Genomic DNA, 20908 nt, shown 5'->3' on the forward strand with positions numbered 1-20908 from the left:
GCACTATTTATGTAAGTTTATATCATCACCAGAAAAATCATTGCTCTGTTTGCGTGGACAGAATTTTAGCCTTGCTGATTGGAGGTGGGCTGTTCAGCACCTATAATGTAGGGGGCACTGCTTAATTTCCCATAATTCTGCGAGTACTGCATGCTGGAAATTTGCGTTGCTCACAACGATTTGAAAAGAATCTCACTCAGCACTACGCACGAGGAGCATGTCGAATAATTGCTGCAATTTGTAAAGGAGAAAACGTCAGATACAACCAGAAGTAATTATTTTTCTATGTACTATTCAATAATATAAAGATCTAAAATTGTTATAATTCAAACAGAGGGGAACCATCAGTTCCATTTAACTGCAATTTAAAGGCAAATACCATGTAGATACCGGGCAAGGGTTCAAAATATAAGACATTCAACGATACAACCAGAAGTAGGTAAGATTACGGTTGTTTTTTATTCTCTTTTTGAATTAATATGTGATTCCTTATCTGCCGCCAGCAGTATACCAAGTGTAGTACCCGTTCGATCCTTCCATGCTACGTGCCACCAATGCTCAATCAATACAAATGCAATTCATTTGAGGATACAGAGAATACGGTAGCCACTTAGCCAATGATAGCAGCAGATTTTCTGCTTAACCATACAAAATTTATAAAGCAACCAAACCACAAACCGTGCAGAAGCACCACCAATAGCAGGTCTTCCAAAATTTATAAAAATACTACGGAAGCCTGCGCCGACGCCTCCCTCGTCCTCGTCACCCGCGGCAACGATCGCTACGGCAAGTTCATCATCAAAAGAAGACGACGTGGGGCCTTCGATCCATCTGGTTAAGGAGGGCCAGGTGGAGGCCCAGGAGAACGTCGCGCTCGCCATCACCCATCTCGCTCGTGACTCGGAGAGTATTGAGCAGACGGTGCTCACTAGCTTCTGCTCAGTTTTCGCCAAGGTGCCACGAAAGTGCAGGCAATGGTGGCGTAGGCTGTGGCGGAGCTCGCCGCCAACCACCCCAAGTGCTAGGACATTTTTCACTCAGCACAATGTCATCCGCCTCCTCATCAGCCAACTCATCTTCTAGACCATCCACGAGCACTCCAAGTATGCCATCCCCTTCACAGGGCGTTTGGTATGGGGTGATCGTCCTAGGATCAAGGGTGATGTGGGTGGAGGTGATGAGATTACCGCGTTTGGTTGCACCACGATGATCCTACTTGGTGATCCTATTGGGGTTACCAAACGCCCCCTCAGGGGTATGTCCATCCACTCTGTCGTCATAGCCAACAATGCAGTAGGCGGATTATAATTCCATGCTGGTAGATGGCTCGGAGCAAAGCCAAATGCAACACCCCTATGGGAACCAGAGCTACAACAACAAGAACGAGATGCACAATGGGATGCGCCAACTCCAGCAAGACCCAGTCCAATGCCAACGAGACGGCTAGGGGCTCGGAGCACCAAGAGAATGTCTCACTGAACGGCACCAGTATCAAGGAGAGGGAGTTCGAGGACCCCGCCACCAAAGCCTATATGAAGCTAAGGCCCATTATGCATACGCTTTTATAACGCGTTGTGGATGAATACTGAATGGGTCTGGACTCGACCCATTCAGCATTTACTTTATAAAGTTGAATGGGTTCGGATCTAACCCGAACCGGCCTCGAATTTTTTTGAATTGGAACTAGGTTATATATGGATCCAACTCGACCTGAATAATCCATTGGATCAAAAATTATAGCCGTGGACCCAATACGATCCGATCTGATCTTTTATTAGGTTAATCTGGATCCAAAATTGAAATTTGAATAAAAAATTAGGCTGGGCCGAGATCACTCGTGACCCGGTCCGGTCTGAGCCGACCCATTTCCACCCGCTTTGGTGGTGGCTATCCACGTGGTTCCGTGTCCAAAGTTGCGTGGCGAAGGATCCCGTTTCCGAGAGTTGCATGCCGCGATTCGCGAACAGCGTTCCTCTCCTCTCCTGTCCTTATAAAAGGCCAACAAGAAGGCGGCTGAATTTTCCGCCTACGTCTGTCCCTCCGTGTCTCAAAGCAAACCCTAGAATTAAAGGGAAAAAAAAGGCCCAATCCTTCTCCTCCCCGGCCTGAATTCAGTCGTCTCTCTATGGTAAATCTCTCTATTCTCTATCTCGTTCATCTGTTACGACTTTTTGCAGATTCATTTGTACGGACTTCTTTCTTTCTTTTCGTTTCTTCTCTCTCTTTTCTTTGTGGGATTGGACGCCTTTCAAGAAATGGTTTGGGAATTAGTGGTGTATTGTGAACATTGGTTAGATCTCGGGCGGTATATTTTGGTTGATTTTCTTTAGCAACAGCGGGTACCGATTTAGTTGAAGATAAATCTGTTGCTGAGATGGGAAGAAAATTTATTAATTTATTTTTTTTCTTTTTCCAGCTAATTTTGGCAAATGATATATGGTTCAAGTAGTTTAGTTTGATTAGAGATTAAGGTGCTTCTGTTCTTTATGTTGTCTTGAATTATCAGTTATGAGAGTGTCTAGTGATAGAATTACTTGTTGCATAGTTGGTTGGGTATGAAAGCAGGCTCTTTTCTATTTCCCTGCTTTAGGTGTCAGGAAAAAGTGCTGCATTAGCAGTTTCTTGGCTTCCACAACTATCTTCTAGATTGTGTCACCAGAATCTGGGTGGTGGTTCAATAGGCCTTGGTTCTCTCTGTTCTTCAGTAGAGTAATCATCAAGAGCACCAGAATCTCCTTCATTATGTTTATATCAACTAGTCTCCTTTGTTCCACAACTGATCAGAAAAGTCTTTTTTTCTCCTCTCCAGACGAGCTTTGGTTGATGAACCTATAAAACATGTTAATGCACAGCCAAAAATGCTCCTTAATTAATCATGAGGACAGGGGTATAATGCAATAAAACATAAAATGATCTGTTTCTACAAAATACTAAATGCAACCCTGTTTTGGAAATCCAATAATTAAGTAGATTTTTCTGAAAATCCCCAGGTCTGTTTCATCTCTTATTTGTATAAGAACTAAGTACATGGCATGACATGTACCGTATTGGCTGTTGGATGGCACACCTTGTCCAATTGACTCTTAGATCTTTGGTTGAGTTATTATACTATATATGTTTGTTAAATTTGCTAGGCCTCTTATGTATCTATTACAATTCCACCTTTCATGGAAGTGGTTCATGTGAAACTCATGGCAACTGCTATAAGTGGTTGTATTATGATATTTTGTTTTATCTTTAGTTATTTTTATATGAATGTCTAGCTTTATGAGGAAATGAGACTCATGCCTATGGAAAAAATTTGGACACCCTTTCTTCTCATATTAGTAAGATAACTTGAAAATCTTTACTGCATAATTCGACAAAACTTCATCTTTATGATTTTTTTTTAACTTAAGGGAAAGTTAGGGAAACCCACTCAATTTATTACTGAAATGAAGATGTATCATTATGATATTTAATAATGCTGTGTTGCTTGAATTATTTAATAAGAGAGAGCGGGAGAGAGAGGGAGAACAAGCGGTAGCGGACGCCGGCGGAGGGCTGTGTGGGGCCGACAGAGGCCGCAGGGGGCGGCGGAGGCCGAAGTTGCGGCCTCTGTCACCCCCCCCCCCCCCCCCCCCGCAGCCTTCCGCCGCCGTCCGTCGCCCCTCGTTCACCCTCCCCCGCTCGCTCTCTCTTTCTCTTCTCCTTCTCCGGCTTCAGCAGCGAGCCGTTTTCAATGGTTGAATTGTACTGGTGGGCCTGGTACGGCTCGGATGGGCAAAATCAGCCGATTCGGCTCGGTTCCACATTCTTTGTTCCAACTTATTTCTTCCTTGTGACTTTAGGGGCCTTGCTCTATGGGCCATGGTTTGCTGATATGAATGTGGGATCAGTGACCGAGTAAATTGGTGGGATGAGGGTCTTCCAAGTTGCAGGATGCAGCGACTCATGTTTTGTCAAATCGACATGCAATTTGATTCCACTTAGCACGAAACTACGGGAAGGACTTGTTATCATTGGGCCATCTCATTAGGGATTTCAAGGTGGTGGTTGAGCAGGTTGCTAGAAGATGCCTCATAAAGAGGCCAAGTGCGACATCAAGGGATGAGGGCATGTGCCAACGAGGTAGCAAAGGTGAGCATCGATGAGAGATCTTAGTTTTGGGGCTACTCAAGAGGTGATCTCATCTAGAGTGTAAGCCATGGAGGCGGGATTGTTTGTTATGGGCTCCCCTAGCCATGTAGGTGGCAGTAAACATAAGTGGAAGAGAAGATGTGGTGGGGCACAACATTTGTCACCTGACTGTAGACCTCGTAGTTCAACCGATGGAAAGGATGACAGTCAAGAGGCTTCTAGGGAACCACTCATGCCACATCGGTGGTGGCTAGAGGCAAAGTAGTTGTAGTTGTGGACTCTAGGGCATGTTTAGGAGATTAGGCCCCCTTAATGGACAATGTGGCTTCAACCGGGAAGGGGGCTTTTGTGTTCGAAAAATCGGGTCTCCTCATATGGTAGCAGTTGGTTGCGCAGACTTGATAGACTAGCCATGCACTCAAGGGCACTACTAGTGCTGGATATGCAAGATGCCTTCCACCGAATCTGTAGATGCTTGGACAACCACAGATTGCCTAGGATCTCATTGCCTTTTTTAGGCGAGTGAATCTATAGTCATTCGGGGCCATTGGGTTTGGCCACCGGATTGCCTGGATGGTCGAACCCACTCTGATGTGCTTCACGAGGCATAGTGGTGGGTGACCATGTCGGAGAGCAATGTCTCCACCCATCTCCGCACTACAACAGGTATAAAGGGTGTTGCGGTGGTGCATGACTTGCTAGAGGATTCTCACACCACTGCCATGCTGGTGGAGGTACCTTCAATTCCCACTCTGACCTAATGGCTTATGGCTGTCGAGGTGTTAGGGGATGGCAATCTCCTTCTAACTAGTTGTGCATGGGCATCAGTTAATGTCTGTTGATCATCGTAACACCACTTCATGTACTCGAATGCACTAGTATAACCTAACCCCTTTGTGGACTTCTTTGACCCCGTCCTAGTTGATTGTCCTCTCGCATGATAGACTGTAGATGAGTTTGATGCGTCGCCTTGATATCAATAGTGCAATGCATATGCTGTTTGTCGGACTTCACCGACCAATGAGTTGGGTGGGAGCATTTGCTTTGGTCCCTCGCGGTGGTAGTGATGATGATGCAGTGCTTGCATGAGATTTTGTACTGGCTTTGTATGGGTTGCTTTCTTTGGTATGTTGTTGCATGTGGTCTCAAGTGCATGGTTTGTATGGTTTCCTATGGACATAGCATGGGCATGCATGATGTAGTGCTTTATGTCCATCAATAGCTTTTCTTGGCCATGCTACAATATAACTACTTACCCAAAAAAGCTATATCTAGTTCAATTTTTAACTTTGTTTTTTTTTCCTTGAAGCCATTAAATGTTATTTTGTTTTACTTGTATATTCCCCTTTGTTATATATCTGTGAAAAAATGGCTGTGCTATTTTGCTGTTTTTTCTTATATTCATATGTTTTTCAGGGGTAAGAAGTAACAAACGATATTACTTACAATTATGAATAAAGTCCAGTCAAGATTCGCCCGTCCAAAGGGGATGGATCATGAGTCAAGCTCTAACTTATATGTTGCCAATTGTGGGCCAGCTGTGGGCATATCTTTTGATAATATTGAATCAGTTTTTGGCACCTTTGGGAAGGTTATAGGAATCTATGCTGCTGATGAAACTGGTACTCGTGTGATTGTTTGCTTTCATGAAGTAAGTGCTGCTCAAGCTGCCTTTAAAGCTTTAAATGGCTCGTCTTGCTCCGATCTTGGTGGGCGAACCCTGCATATACGTTATTCAATATCGCAGCCACCTCAGAAGGTTTTCATTGTAAACTGAGTGTCAGCATGTGCTTTAAAAGATAATTTCTTTCTATTAATCTGCCACACCTACATGCTGAATCTAGATGTTTGAATGTAATTTTTATCTCTCTTTCACCCAGTATTTACTTGTCAAAAAATGACTACAAGGTGTATGTGTATGTTCATCTATCATAAAGAATGTGGAATGTGCCATTGAGATATCTATTTTGTCCTGTACAAAACTAACTTATCCCTATTGCCATGAAATGATAAGTGATGGCATGTTGTTTTTAGTGGTTGAGATTTATTATTCTATATGTATTTCTATATGGTGTGTTATGGATAGTTTTCTGTAGAACAATGCCATACATGAAGTTTTCTTTAGTTAGTTACTATTGCATATGCATTTTATCTCCATCTATTCTTTATTAGAATACTGATTTAAGAAAATGTGTAGGCTAACGCTATACATTATCTGTATGTATGAAAGTCAGGATTCCAATCCATTTTGAACTTGCATATTGGATTTGTTTTCCCCGCCAATGTCATAGTGTCTTTACGCCACACTCCTCGATCTCAATATTTGTGTTGTTTTAGGCTTTTAGTTTCTGGGCTCCTTTCCAAGACTACACCACAAAGATGCTAATTGTAAATTTGAAGAACAACATGAAAAACTAATAACTTAAAAGGAATTGAAATATAGAAAATTAAATGGTTCCTGACTAATTGATCATTGCAACTTATAAGATCATTGAGTTTCCCTTCTAAAAAAATTTTATGCCACTTATTGGAATGTAACTTTTGTGGTAACCCTGGACTCTTCATGAATTTGACTAATTTGACCTACCTCGCGTACAAAAGTTGATCTCGTTGGACTAGGTCCATGCCAGAATTCTTAACTGCTATTTTGACTAATATCAAATCTGGTGTTGTAAGGCTGAATTTAAGAAAGACTTAGCCTATCAAATTCTTATGATTTCCCCCCTCCTTAGTGGATGTCTTCCTTTGTATAGAAGATTCCATACTTTAGTACCCGGGAAAAATTTCTACTTAGGTTGGGAAACCTGCTTCGGGAACTCATGCACATGCGCGCCCCCTGTGAGTTTTCCTTGTTCTACCTTTTTCTCTGGGAGGCCCTCCTCCTATACCCGCACACAAGTCCACTCTGACACCACTCCTGCTTCTGGCAACTAGGATCCATATGTTTATTACTTTAAAAGACAAATAGATATAAATGTGGTAATTGTTGAAACTTCTTTTGATGTGCTAGATGCATGTTTGCATAGTTAATGACATACACACTTTGTTTTTTTAAGGTATTCTTATACAATAGAAGCAGAACTATGATGCCATAATATTGGAATATATGGATTGAAGATGTAAAATATATGCTGGATATCTATTCTTGATGAAAATCATTGTGAGATTGAGTTGTTTGCTGAGGTTGTCCTCTAATAGAGGATGCTTAGTTTAGTCTTCATGGTTTCATATGCCAATACAGAATGTGAGAGACTAGAGGATTATTCATTTCAGTTTTGAGCTGTTTTGCAGATGTAGGATGATGTTTATTTTACAGAATCTGTAAGAGCTTTTGATACCACATAGGGTCCAATAATCCTCTTAAGTTTGCCTCCATTAATGAGATTTCCACTTTTGAACATCAGAAGGAAAAGCTGTTTTCGTTCCTCGTCTATCTATCCAATGGATGGAGTAGTAATTTGGTGACTTTTACATAGATGGCCTTCTAATTAGAAGGCTATGGATTTAATCTATGGCAACATTTTGTGAGGTGTGAGACCCTATGGTTCAGTTGAAAGCATTCTCTTTCACTGCATTGAAGATATTTAAAAGGGAGGGGTTTTCAAGGCTTTGGTCTTTCGTTGTTATGTAAGGAACTAGCAAAATAAGATAGTGACGAGTATTTTGTAAAGATCTCTCTTTCTGTCAACATAATTCTTGATGAATAGAAATTCTGTTTCAAGGTTAAGAGCATCGTATATCCAATAAATCTTGATTACAATACCATAACATATGGAAAATTGACAAGCCGTAGCTCCTAGATGATGTGTGTTGACGGATTCTGATATTGTTTTCATCGCTGACCTATTCTTCCTTAGTCAAGGATTTGTGAACATTTATGAGAATATTTGGATCCTATCTATCTTTAAATTTTAGGATGTTTAAAATTTATGGATGAGACATGATATTTATATGCAAGATTTGGACCATTTGGTCCGGTGTAAGTTATTTCACGGACATCTCACTAGGGACAGCTGAATAACCATTCAATGGAAAACTTAAAAAAACTAATCAGCCAACTAATGATAATAAGTCCATATTAACTTTAGAGAATCAGGAGAATCTTATTAAGATAGAGGATGTTGTAGCATTAAGGGTGAACAAATTTTCAAAAAACAAACCTGAGCACTTTGATGATGAAACCGAATATTATGAGAATAAACCTGATGCTTTTGTGGTTGATTTCAGACATCCTTTAAGTAACATCTGAATGTAAATGATCCATAAAGATAGATGTTTTCTTCAATAAGTTGTCTGAAAGTCTTAAAATCACATGAAGAGATGCTATATCTTTTATCTAGATATTAACAATGCCTTATCAACTGACAGTAACATGGTTGTTAGTACCTATAACAAATTTATTTCCAATATGATTAGGTTTTAATTGAAAGTCGTGACCTGAATTCTAGTCCAAACTAATGCCTAACTATGGGCCAATTGCCTGGACTATGTATAAATGTTATTTTTTTCTTTTTCTTTTTTATTTTTTGTTAAGTTTTAGCAAGGTAATGATTTACATGTAGTCCAAGCATTTGGATTACATACTAAAACAATTGTTTTCTTGAAAATTAAAAGAAGTTTGTCGAAGCTATAATGATACACAGAGATGGAAAGTTTTTCACATTATCCAAGCTTAAAAATCCACAATGATCCATTAGGTTGTGCACACTTTAGGAATGCTATTGTTCTTATAATAGGTTTCTATAATGCTTATAGATTCTTGTATTTAGAATGGGCTGGTGCTAGTCTGTCACGAAAATATGATACAAAATAACTACCTAGTGTGGAACTTTCCTATTGCTCCCATTGGATTGACATTGATCACACTGCAAAGCAAAGTAGTAGGAAAGTTCCATGTCAGCTGTGTAACTTCTGTGTCAAATCTGTCTGACAAAGTCATTTTTATTTCAAATGTAAACTCTGTTGTCATTTTCCTTGCTAGTAACACTAGTGATTTTAGAATCGCATAAATGAAAACTAGGTAGGATATTGTGAGCAATGTAAACTATATTTATGAACAAGTCATGAACAAATAGACAGCTTAATTTTATAAGTAATGCTAAATAAACCAACTCAACCCGACACCCCATCACTAAGACTTCTTTTTTTAGAAAAGGATGGGAAACCTGTCAAATTCATTAAGTGCATGAACCACTGATTGAGGACCCGATCATATGGCGGTACTATATTGGACTAGAGAGAGACTGGGTCCTAGGATGAATTTGGGACCTTGGTTCTCTATAGAATGAGATGGACTGGGATGGTTGTGTCCCGACACTTGGGCAACACTTAGTCCTCCCGCCTCTATTAGCATCTGTGCACACACCATATATTTAAAATAGGGCCTGATTGGGCACCTTGGGGTTAATTCTTGTGTTAAACCGTATGGACGGGTGTCTTGAGAAGTGGGCATATTTAGTATTTTTCTGTTTAATGTAGACTTAATGCACGTTTGAAGACATCCCAACATGCTACGCCATACCATACCTAACGAGACGGTATGGAGTATATACCATACCATACCGATTTAATACCAGTATACGATACGGGGGGCGGCACTTAGTACGCCGAATCAGCCTCTATACCGGATGTACCAACATAGTGACAGGGTGGCACCGGAACGTAGGGCAACACTTAGTACGCTGAATCAGCCTCCATATCGGACGTACCAACACAGTGACAGGGTGGCACCGGTACGGGGCTCGGTACTGAGACGACATACCTTGCATCCCAATACCCCATTGCGTATTCTTTCATTGACACGGGAGCAGAGGCCCCACTCAGTGTGGTCGTCACATGTCATTGAAGGTGTGGATTTGTGTGCTCTATGGATCCCTAAAATGTTATTGTTCATGTAGTTTTTGCATAATTTGGTTTAATAAACAATCATTTATACAAAAAAATCTAAGAATACTGAGTGGCAATTTTGAGAATTGTTTATTTGAACATGACACTAGAAACATTCTGCAAACTGTTGAGACTCGATGTCATCTCTCTTGCCATGGACTAGTGCCCAAAAGTGAAAACATAATTCATTTCTAATATCTTTATTTATGTTGTACAAGTATTTCTTTGGAAACATTCTTTTATTTTGCTAATACTTGTGTATTTGTAGATGTAAAATACTACTGGTTAATTAGACAAGCATGTGTATAAATTTGGCCATGATTGTACTCCCTTTAGTGCCTCATGTTCCCAACATACAATGCCATATTTATGTTGTGTTTATAGTTGATAGAGCTTTCCTTGGCATCTTCTATAATGTTTCTTTTTAAATAGGTACCACTCTTTTTTTAATCCTTTGTATGCTTCTGTTCTTTCGCCATAATAAAGTCTCATCTATTTCTAGGTTTTGGGCGATGATTCACTTCCAGTATCTTTATTGGCATCAGAGCTGGCAATTCCAGGAATTTATCTGGAGCATGAATTCATCACTCTTAAGGAGGAGCAGGTTAGGGAGCCTCAAGCCTCATATGTTTCTTGTTCTTCATTTTTTTTAAAACATGCAGGAGGCTGTGTCCATATGTGGTGTGAAGTTTCTAAAATTTCTGCATGTGCAAGTTTATTTTGTGTTTTGTATTCTCAGGAACTTCTTGCAGAAGTGGATACTAGGCCATGGAAAAGACTGTCAAAACGCAGAGTTCAGCATTATGGTTATGAGTTTTTATATGCAGTAAGTTGCTTCTAGGAAATATCTGCTACAGAAGAATTCTTTCATCTTGACATGCTATAATCTTCCACTTGATTATGGAATTCCATGAATTTGATACTTCATTCATGTTCATTGACCCAGGGATCAATCATTCTTGTAACAGAGTTATTTAAACATCACTACCAAGCTCCTTTGATCTCTTAGCGGGTGCATTTTGAAATCTGCTTCCCATTTGTTTCTACTGATGGAATATCAACCATCAAGGGGAATTATCTCTACTTAATAATGATAATTTCATGTTCCATAGGTCATTTATTATAAGACCCTTAATTTCAAATCCATGCATTTCCCTTTATGGGACCGAAAATTGATTTGGTGAAAGGTTGACATCACATGATTAATAAGGTTTTATGATTCTCGCTCTCAACCTCCTATATTCTACTCAAGTATAGATTGTTTCAGAGCAGGTTGATTTGGAGAGAATGACATGATTGATAATGGTGTTTATGGTTCTGTCACATTACTTCTAATTTACGTGGGCAGACATTCTCAAAAATATAAATTGGCACTATGAGGTTATCTTCTACATCTCTATTGGAACTTTTACCATATCTTTTGAAGCTCCATGACTCCCATAGTTCTTAAATATCATGCAACAAAACAACATGGTTCTGTTGACACCATAATCTTTTATATATTCATCACTGCTATGCTTACAGTTCTGGCATTAACAAAATTGCATAGGCGACTGATTAATGGGTTTCCATCCCTAATTGCTTTAAAGATGAAATTTTTCATTGTTTTGCATTATGACTTATGAGTTTGTCTTATGTTGCATGAGGAGATCACTATGTTATGTGCTCTAATAGGTGAATTACAGTGGTGTTTTCAGTTACACCTGCATTCTCGGTGGTATATCATTGTTTGGCACAGCAAGTTGATTTCATAAGCAATAATATGATTGATGTGTTTCATGATCTTTCACTAACATGATGTGTTTTGTTAAATATAGAAGTCCTCTAAGGTGCGTATGTGCTTTAGTCCTTAAAATGTCAAATCATAGGTTATTTTTCCATTTTCATCTGTACATATAATTTAGTTAATTCATAGATAATTCAGACTCCAAAATCAGGAGATGTTTATTGGGAAGCATGAATGAGAAACCATTTCAATTTGGTTGCCCTCACTGGGAAGCATGAATGGGAAACCATTTCAATTTGGTTGCCCTCAAAGTTTTGAAATCTTTCAGAAACATATGAAGACTTGGGCAACCAGTATTTAAACATGTTTGGCACTTTGAAAATATAAATTTTTAGGTATTTTCCAGGTTTCCATTTCTTTTGATAGAATTATGCATGTCCGACTTATCTAGAAGTGATAAAGTCCTGCTTCTGTTTTCCATCTTGCTTCCTACATTCGCTTTTCATTATGATGACTGTGATAATGGTAGCTTAGGTATTGCACTGGGGAAAAGTGCTATTACCACTATAAGCAGATGTCTTTATGAGGAGAGGACAATGTGTAACTTCTTAATTATTATGAATGCAATGACAATTCTTATATTCCTCGTTTCTTTATACTTGTTATCTCAATAGTCCAAGTTATTACAAGTTTTGTCTTCATTAACATAGTGCTTCTGGATATCATCTCTTGATGCTGATTGGGATCTCTCCATTATTTGCACAGACCAAAAATGTTGATTCGAAGCAGTTTCTAGGTGAACTTCCATCCTTTGTTTCTCACATAGTCAAGAAGATCATGTTATTTCCTGGCCTTGATGACGATAGAAGTAAACAAGTGGATCAACTGACGGTATGTAACTAACTTGTTTGGTTGAAACTTACATCTTTTGCCAGAATTTTTTTCTTATATTTTTGTGGTCTCATTGGTGCTTGACCTGGGCATTTATCGTGCTAGGTTGTGTTGTAACCCATAAGAAATAGCCAAATAGTTGGCTTGACCCTAGCATTTTACTTTCATCTTGAACCCAACCCAGCTCTTAAAACCTAGACTGGGTATAGGCTTGGCCCTCCACAAACCAACACAATGTAGGTTATCGGGTCAATCTGTGGCTGCCATGGGAAGTGGGAGGAGCTGGTTCTAGGAGTTGGTGGAGTTATTAGTAGTGATGGCGAGGATTGGCTTGAGATTGGACGATCGTGGTGAGGGCACCCAATGTTGTAGACCTGTGCTCAGTGAGGGAGTGTTGCCACCTACCTGTAGCACTACTTGTGAGCTTCTTTTGATTTTTAACGAGTTCCCATCCAAGTTCTGACTGCTTGGAGAGTAACTTGTTAAAAATCAAGAGAAACTAACAAGTAATGCACCATGTTGGTGCTCTAGGAAGGAGGAAGAAGAGGGAGAGAGTAGTCATGACTAATTAAAATTCAAAAGAAACTAGCAAGTAATCTATCATGTGGCTGGCTATAGGGAAGTGGTAGATGGGTGAGTGAGAAAGGGGCCCGATACCTTTGGGAGCACTGGTAGTAGAGTAGCATGTTCTGGCAGTAAGAGGGGAGAGAGAGGAAAGGGGATGGGGCAGAGGAAGAAGATGGGAAGTGGGCAGTGGTGAGGGGAAGCAGGGTAGCAGCAATGGAGGGGGTTATTATGGATTCACGGGGCAAATATAGATATTATATGTCATACAATACTAATATTATATTATTTTGATATCTTAGGTTAGTTTCTAGCTGGTCAGGGTAATTTTTATGCAGCCCCAACCCAGCCCTAATCTCAATCAAGCCTCAAAATCTCAGCCTAGTTCAACCATTGGGCCAGAATTCCCAAGGCTTGCTACAACCTGGACCTGGCAAATTGGCCCAAAAATGCCCAAGCTAATTGGCACTTGGCTCTTTCCTATTGTTAGGTGCAGCACACCAATGGTACATGTATTTCTCTAGCTTTTGATCAGAATGTCCTAATGTTTGTGCTGCTCCTTCCCCAATATCAGCCTTCTTCCTTTCCTTGCTTCAGTGCATTTTAAGTGTCCACTAACCAAATTCTCATTGAGGAGTACCAATGTTATAGTATTGTTTGTTAGTGCGTAGACTTTAGACTTATATCATTGCCTTATGCCTGAAATATGGTTGACCAGTGAACTTTAGGGTTCAAGCTTGTTGTCCTTCATGATTTTTTTTGCATATAATAGTAGTCATATCATGTAGTACGATGAGAAGTGCACCAGAGAAAAGTTGCTGAATGAAATATTCTTTTGCCTACTAATTCCTTCGTCAGCAACAGTGCTGTCTCTACTGCACTGCCAACTGATCTCACCCTCCTTTATACTTTCCTCTGTTATTCACTGTGCATGAGAGAACTGCTAGCTGAACACGTCAGAAGTATGTCACATTACAAGAAAAGGCTTCTGTGCACCCCCTTCCCCCCACCTTCTTCCATGTCACATTTTATGTGTTGCATGTCTGATAAAAGACATTTTTGACATAATGTTAATTGATTTTTTAAGTTTTTTTCTGTTATTTTATATAGTATATTACATGATTCATTTTAAGGTTCAAGAACCATCGATTACGTTGGTGCCTGTCCCCCACCTCCACAACCCCCCTCCTGCATATTCTGGCCACCATCATAAAAATCCTAGCTCCACCCCTTGGGTGATATGTACGGACATCCAAGATATGTACGAACATCGAATAAATCTGTTTATGAGTCCAACTAACCTGCTGGACTTGTTACAGGTTAATGAATATCCTTCTGGCGTGGGTTTATCTCCACATATAGACACTCATTCAGCATTTGATGAATTGATCTTCAGTCTTTCATTGGCGGGTCCATGCATTATGGAATTCAGGAGATATCCTCAAGGCACTTGGCATGCTCCAGCTGCCGCTATTGGGAATAACCCTCAACAATTCTCAAATTTTACAAGGAAAGCTATTTTCCTTCCTCCTCGATCCATGCTTTTGATGTCTGGAGAAGGGCGATATGCTTGGCATCACTATATTCCACATCATAAGGTATGCTATCGATGTAGTTGTTGACATAATAAATACACTTTTATAGTAAGAAACATTCTACCCGAAGGTCAATAAAGGGAATAAATAAAAGAAAGCAGAGGGATTTCGTGAAGGGATCCTTGCTTTCTTTTGAGCAATGCAAATTATTTCATTTGCTTTTTGGGCTTGTTTGATAAATTATCGTGTGAACAAAGTATTAGAGCTCCGTAAACTTTTGGTTGGAATTTTTTAAAGAGGTAATAAGAATTAACTGAAAAACATATATAGAGTATGAATTATTTATTCAAACAGCATCTCTGAATCACAGGTTGATACAGTTGGGGGACATGTTATCAAAAGAAGCTCGAGGAGGGTTTCTTTTACTTTTCGCAAGGTTTGTAAATATATCTAATGGTTTTTAGTGGCTTTTTATTATACATTCCATCTTCACCTGCTTTGACGTAGAAATACTGTATCATATTTTGGTGTATCTAGAAGTTTACCTTGAACACAATGTATTGCAAAAAAAATTTCATTAGTAGATAATTTTGTATGTGATCACCTTATACTTTCGACATGATTATTGCAAATGAAGTACCTATTTATAAAGGTTTCTTATAATTATTTTTCAACTTCTATGGTTATTGGTGTATGCTAATGTATTAAGATCAAGATTTCAGTAAAATAAATTAAATATAACATACATGATCCCATATTAGCTTTACATCTTGGAAACCAATGTTTTTACTTGGGAAGCTGTCTTTAATATGAAAAATGAATCTTCTATATGTATTTGTATTGCTTATGCTCATGTCTGTGGAAAGTGCTGATGAGATTCAGACTCTAGGTAGAGCAAGTGCGAGAGGGAGGGGAGGGGCATGATCTTTTGCATGTTAGACATTCATATATGGATTTCTATTTTCGCTCTGGCAGAGGCACATTTCTTCACTGTCATTTTTTTCCCTAGTTTATTTTTTTACTGTATAGTTAAAGGAGCACTTAGAGTTAAAAGTTAATGATGTATGCACAAAAAATGATCAACAGTGGAAGCACAGAATACAAAATGACTTTGCTTTAGGCGATGGCATAGGATAAATCAAGGTCCGCCGTACCGGTACCGGTCGGCGTACCGGTCCGAGACCGGTCCGAACCGGTCCGGGACCGGTCCGAACCGGTCTCGTACCGGTTCTTCAACAATAAAGTATCGGTACCGGATTCCACGCTGATCCGGTATTGGTCTGCCGGACCAGTACGGACCGGTACAGTAGACCATGAGATAAATACATCAGAGGATTTTGAAAGTATGATTAAAAGGCTCAGAAAGATTCTTGGAGGCAACATGTGTTTTTTGTGCGCGTATTCTGCAGGTTTTGATTTTTACATCACTTCAAAGCTTAAATTTGTGGGAAAGATGTTTATAAGGTTGCAAAGGAGTGGAGATGCTTGATATGAAGTTAAATCAAATTGAGCAGAATCTTTGGAGTGTTGTAGAATGACTAAATGTCGTCCAGACCTTGTGGAAAGTCAAACATGTTACCATTGTTGTGGGGTGAGAATTTAGAGCTGTGAAGAGGGGAATATGACAGAAGATCTGAATATAAAAGATGAAGTGTGCAGGTGGATGTCTGATACTACCAAAGGGGACAGTTAGAAATGGATGCAAAAGAGGAGCTTTGAGAAGCAGCAATAGGTGACCAAGTGAAGAATCATGATATGACTTAGTTTTTCTACACATATTCTGGAGAAGTTGATGGATTCTTGGGTTACCGAAAATGATAGGTAACTAAAGAAGATTTAAGTATTTTATTAATGAGATTTTCATTTCAGATTGGATAGGGATCAATGACATCACAGGTTCTTAGTCTGTGAAACCAATCCTTAATAAAAGGGACTGAGCTTTATTCCTTCACGTTTGTTTATTTCTATGAAAATTGAATAAATCAATAATTAGCAATGTACACCTTTTGCATCTTCATTTGTATGCTGTACAAAACCAAACCACCAGCGCAAACCCCCAATCCCACCCACTCTCTTTTTTGTTCTCTATGCTCTTTATTGCAGCACCTTGAAACTATTTTATCTTATTTATCTGTGTGACATGACTTGTTATTAGAGCTCACGAAGAGAGCAGTCTCAACCTGTTCTGCAGTAAATCATTGTAACCGCCTAATCTACAACTAGGCTGCGATTAGGCTGCGACTTTTGTGCATCTCCTTCAGGCTGGTAAACTGCTTATGCTCTTTTTTGATTCTTTCGGATGTAAAGGTGCTTAGAGCATGGATTTTGTTTAATGTCCGTTCCTTTGGACTAGTTTGTGCTCCGTCTATGCTATTAACCAGTGAGGCAAACTGTATTCGGATGAATGTGCACATATGCATCTCACTGTAGTAAGGTGCTTATTGAATTCTTGCTGGTCTTATCATGTCCAATACCATGTGCAGCCTTTAGTGTCACTCTAAGGTCTAATTCCTTTAGTGCCCCCTGGGCCAGTACCACCACCACCACCACCACCACCTTGATCCGAGCATTTGAGAATGATTTCTGGATTTTTCCCCCATTTGATGAGCCCCTAAGTTAGATCGAGCTACCTTATTTTTGTACATTGATTGGGAAGCTTGGGTATGGCTGTCCAAACTTCTAGTAGAAAGAAGAAAATGGTTTCTTGGGTACATCAAGATATGAAGTTCTGTGCTTGTAAGGAAATCTATCTTTTTAGGACTATATTGTCATTCATGGTATGTGGGAAGAGTTAGACTGCTACCATACTATTGAGCTTGCTTGTAATGAGAATATGGACATGTGGGAATATGTTGAAACTTGAAAGAGAATTTTATTTTCAAATCTCTGGCTACAGATTTAGAGTTTCGAGCTTGATTGGATGCAGTATCTGGGACGATATTGTTACTTAAGTCCAACTGACAGAGTACATAAATGCTTGCTTATAGAGGGGATCAAGATGTTTCTCTGAAATCAGGTGACTCTAGAGTCTAGACTGGTACTTGGTTACCAGAAGTGGGTGCCGAGAAGTTGGCCTCTTAACAATTATTTTGATAAAGAAGTGGCTACAGGGATGAGTTTCCAGGGAGATTCCAAAGCGGTTTGGTACTCTTAAGTGGTGATTCTTGCTACTATGGACTGGTTCAAAAAAGGGAAAAAGAGATCTAATCCAGTTAGCAGGTGTGACAACCTGTTCATCATCTAGATATGTTGCATCGGCCAGGACCCGCAGTTGCTAATACAATTGCTAATTGTTGATGATTATCTTGCTGGTTGACCTCTCCTAACTGACAGCATTTAGTCTGTCAAGCTGTTTATTGCTCATTTCAAAAAAGGAAGAGATCAAAGCCTCTTATAATCTTACTGTTTAGTTGGACTTACATTTGTTCCTTGTATTTTTATTACTTGTGATGATTGTATGTTCTTGTTGTAGTTGATTGAAATGTGATTCCAAAAATATGAAATTGTGTTCCATCGCAAATTTAAGGCATATCCTGTCCAGTGACTGACCTTTCCAAAACCAGCAACAGATCTTCCATGTAGAACCTCTCAGGTTCAAGAAATGCAGACAACATGGTGGAATTAGATAGTAAAGATTGTAGGGATGAGATGGGAGAGAGACAACACAGCACACAAAATATATTATTTTATTAATAACTTCGTTCTACCTGGTTACAATTAGAACTAACCATATAGAGGCTTTTATGTCCAGAACTCAAAGCTAGAGCTGGACTCCCATGCAACCACCACTAGGTTAGAAACTCCATTCCCTTATCTTCATGTACCCTACTCCACTCATTCAAAGCTACACCACCCACATATATCCTGACTTTTCTACTTGAACTCTAAGAATACTCACCATGCACTTCCAACTATCTCATGTTGGAAGCAGCAAAATACGAACTCTGTCATCCTCCACTATCATCAAATTCATGTTGATCCTTTGACTTTCCTAAATAGGAGCAAATGGTGGTTGGATTTCTGTTCTTCCATACATCTTGGCCCCTAAGAGGATGACCCATAGCTGATCATACAAGGTTTTAAAGAAAGAGGTTTACTTTTATTCTCTTGTTGCTTTCCAATGATGTGACATACAATTAGTTAGTTTTGATGCTTTTTTCTTCTTTTTTTTTTTTGCGCGCGCGTTAGTAGGGGGGACAACTGTAGATGCACTCAATGACCAAGCTTGGGCGTAATTTCTCCCTTGGAAGTATTTTCATGGTAGAATGTTACACACACTGGCAAAAGTTAAAATTAGTACCTTCAACACCACCTATTGACAACAAAGATTCCTGTGTATTGGTATATTCCTGGTAGCACTTGATTATCTGGTAAATCTTACAATCTGAGAGAGTGCTGTTTGTGGATGTTATTGTGTCATTGCCATCAGAAAGCATGTTGGAATTGGATATACCCCTACAGATGGGTAACTTCATGGCTGCATTATTTTTTTTGGAAAACTACATCCTTCAGCTTAAAGTTCTGTATGGCGCAAGCAATTAACAGTTAAAGCTTTCAGTTTTCTTTTATATTTACCTTTAAATTTAACTGTGAACAGTGATATGATAGTTTGACTATTTTGGTCATTACAGGTGAGGAAAGGGCCTTGCTGCTGTGAATATAGGCAATATTGTGATTCTCAGAAAAGTTAAAATGCAGTTTGAGCAATGTTAGCTACTGAAAACATTAAGCAACACTGATCCGGTCATGTCATCACTTCTAACAGGTGACAAGCAGTTTGCTGACAGATACTGATGTGTAGCACTGACAAAGTCAGTTGATGTTGCTTTGAATAGGCGGCAGAAACTGATGTGTAGCAGTTGATAGAAACTCATGTCATCACTTCTAGCAGGTGACAAGTTATTTAGGCTAAATCTCACCAAAAGTTAGGAGTCCCAGAATAGAAGTCAATTTTGTGGATACATGTCGCGGCTAATTTGACAATATTGCTTTTGGTAGCATGAGAGTTTTTGTCAATTTGTGGTTAAGTTAGTCATAATCTTGGTGAGAGATGCAAGATCAGAACAAACCAATATGCTGAATTATTGCAGCATTTTGATAGACGGCTTATTTTTCTGCACTCCTGATTCTGGTCGTTGGGTACATGCCCGAACAAAGCCTGCATCATCATCAAATCTTACTTTGTTTATGGTGCCATGGAGAACAAATTCGTAATTGCAATTAGTTATATTTCTTGAAGTCCTGCAGTACTTCTACAGAGTATTGTATTAGATCCACTTATTTTCTTTATGGCTGGCTTATTGTCTGATCAGACGCTGCCTGTAGTCTGGTCCACTTGAACATGGTCTCCTTTGGCTGGTAGTTTAGAGCCTGCATCATGCACGAACAGATATATAGTCTATTGGGCATAAAGATCCATCTAAGGGCTGTTTGGATTGCCTGGTTAAAGACATCATAATGCATCCTTTTTGATCTTATGGGCTGCATGTACACTCATTGTGTGTGAGCTGCCATTGTACCAAAAAAGACATCATAATGCAAATTAGCCTAAGTTTTCATGGTCCTTTAGCCTTTAGCAGCAAGTAATATGATTTTGTTTTAAAAAATTTAAACTACTTTTCTGTATAATTTTCAGGCAATATATTTTTCTTTCGAAACTGATTTTATAAACATTGGTCATGAAACTCTTACCACCTATGTGTGCCACAATCTTTAATAGAAAAATACACCTATAAGTTTGCTTTTGCTTAAGAGAGATGACAACTACAACAAAAAACCACAATCTTTCATAAAAAAAAGCACCCATGTTAGTTTTGCTTTTGCTTAAGCACGATGACATGATCCTTGAACCTTTATTGATCATGAAATTCTTACCACCTGTGTGCCACAATTTTTAATACACAAGCACACCCCTATAAGTTTTGCTTTCGCTTAGGAGAAAATGATGAAGAACAACGAGAAGGAGAAGAACCCACAATTTTCCTCCTCGCGTTGTTGTTGTTGTTGTCATCGTCATTGTCTAATGTTAGAGTGCATAGGCTAAATGTAAGCGTATTTGTCTCATGAATATCGTGGCTTTCAATCTTCCATCTTATATACGATATGGAGCACTCCATGCTTTCTCTCATGTGAGTCATGCATGCCCCAACCCCTGCTCAGAATAAAATGGTCTTCGCCCAGGTGATAT

General features: G+C 39.3%; 1 protein-coding gene across 6 annotated transcripts; it reads left to right on the forward strand.

Annotated features, from left to right (window-relative positions):
* The first annotated feature begins 1984 nt into the window (after positions 1-1984).
* Positions 1985-20289, forward strand: TRM9 (RNA-binding (RRM/RBD/RNP motifs) family protein). 6 transcript variants are annotated; one of them, XM_008799760.5, is made up of 8 exons: positions 1985-2128; positions 5536-5878; positions 10508-10609; positions 10745-10831; positions 12497-12622; positions 14506-14784; positions 15092-15157; positions 19353-20289. In XM_008799760.5, the coding sequence occupies exons 2-8, from the start codon at positions 5570-5572 to the stop codon at positions 19410-19412; spliced, it is 1029 nt and encodes a 342-aa protein (XP_008797982.1). In that variant the 5' UTR covers positions 1985-2128; positions 5536-5569; the 3' UTR covers positions 19413-20289. The 6 variants fall into 6 exon arrangements, with proteins under 6 accessions (XP_008797982.1, XP_088579206.1, XP_088579204.1 ...); XM_088723080.1 differs by having other exon boundaries at positions 1993-2128; positions 5536-5770; XM_088723078.1 differs by having other exon boundaries at positions 1993-2128; positions 19487-19959.
* Positions 20290-20908: the final 619 nt, after the last annotated feature.

This window comes from Phoenix dactylifera, chromosome 6 (assembly GCF_051530095.1).
Source record: "Phoenix dactylifera cultivar Ajwa chromosome 6, Ajwa_hap1_PhDact_Kaust_v1.1, whole genome shotgun sequence".
Taxonomy (NCBI): domain Eukaryota; kingdom Viridiplantae; phylum Streptophyta; class Magnoliopsida; order Arecales; family Arecaceae; genus Phoenix; species Phoenix dactylifera.

Coding starts and splice junctions, on each gene's coding strand:
- TRM9 (XM_008799760.5), top strand. CDS start 5,570: ATGAATAAAGTCCAGTCAAGATTCGCCCGTCCAAAGGGGATGGATCAT. Junction 5,879..10,507: donor TATCGCAGCCACCTCAGAAG/GTTTTCATTGTA, acceptor ATCTATTTCTAG/GTTTTGGGCGATGATTCACT. Junction 10,610..10,744: donor TCACTCTTAAGGAGGAGCAG/GTTAGGGAGCCT, acceptor TTGTATTCTCAG/GAACTTCTTGCAGAAGTGGA.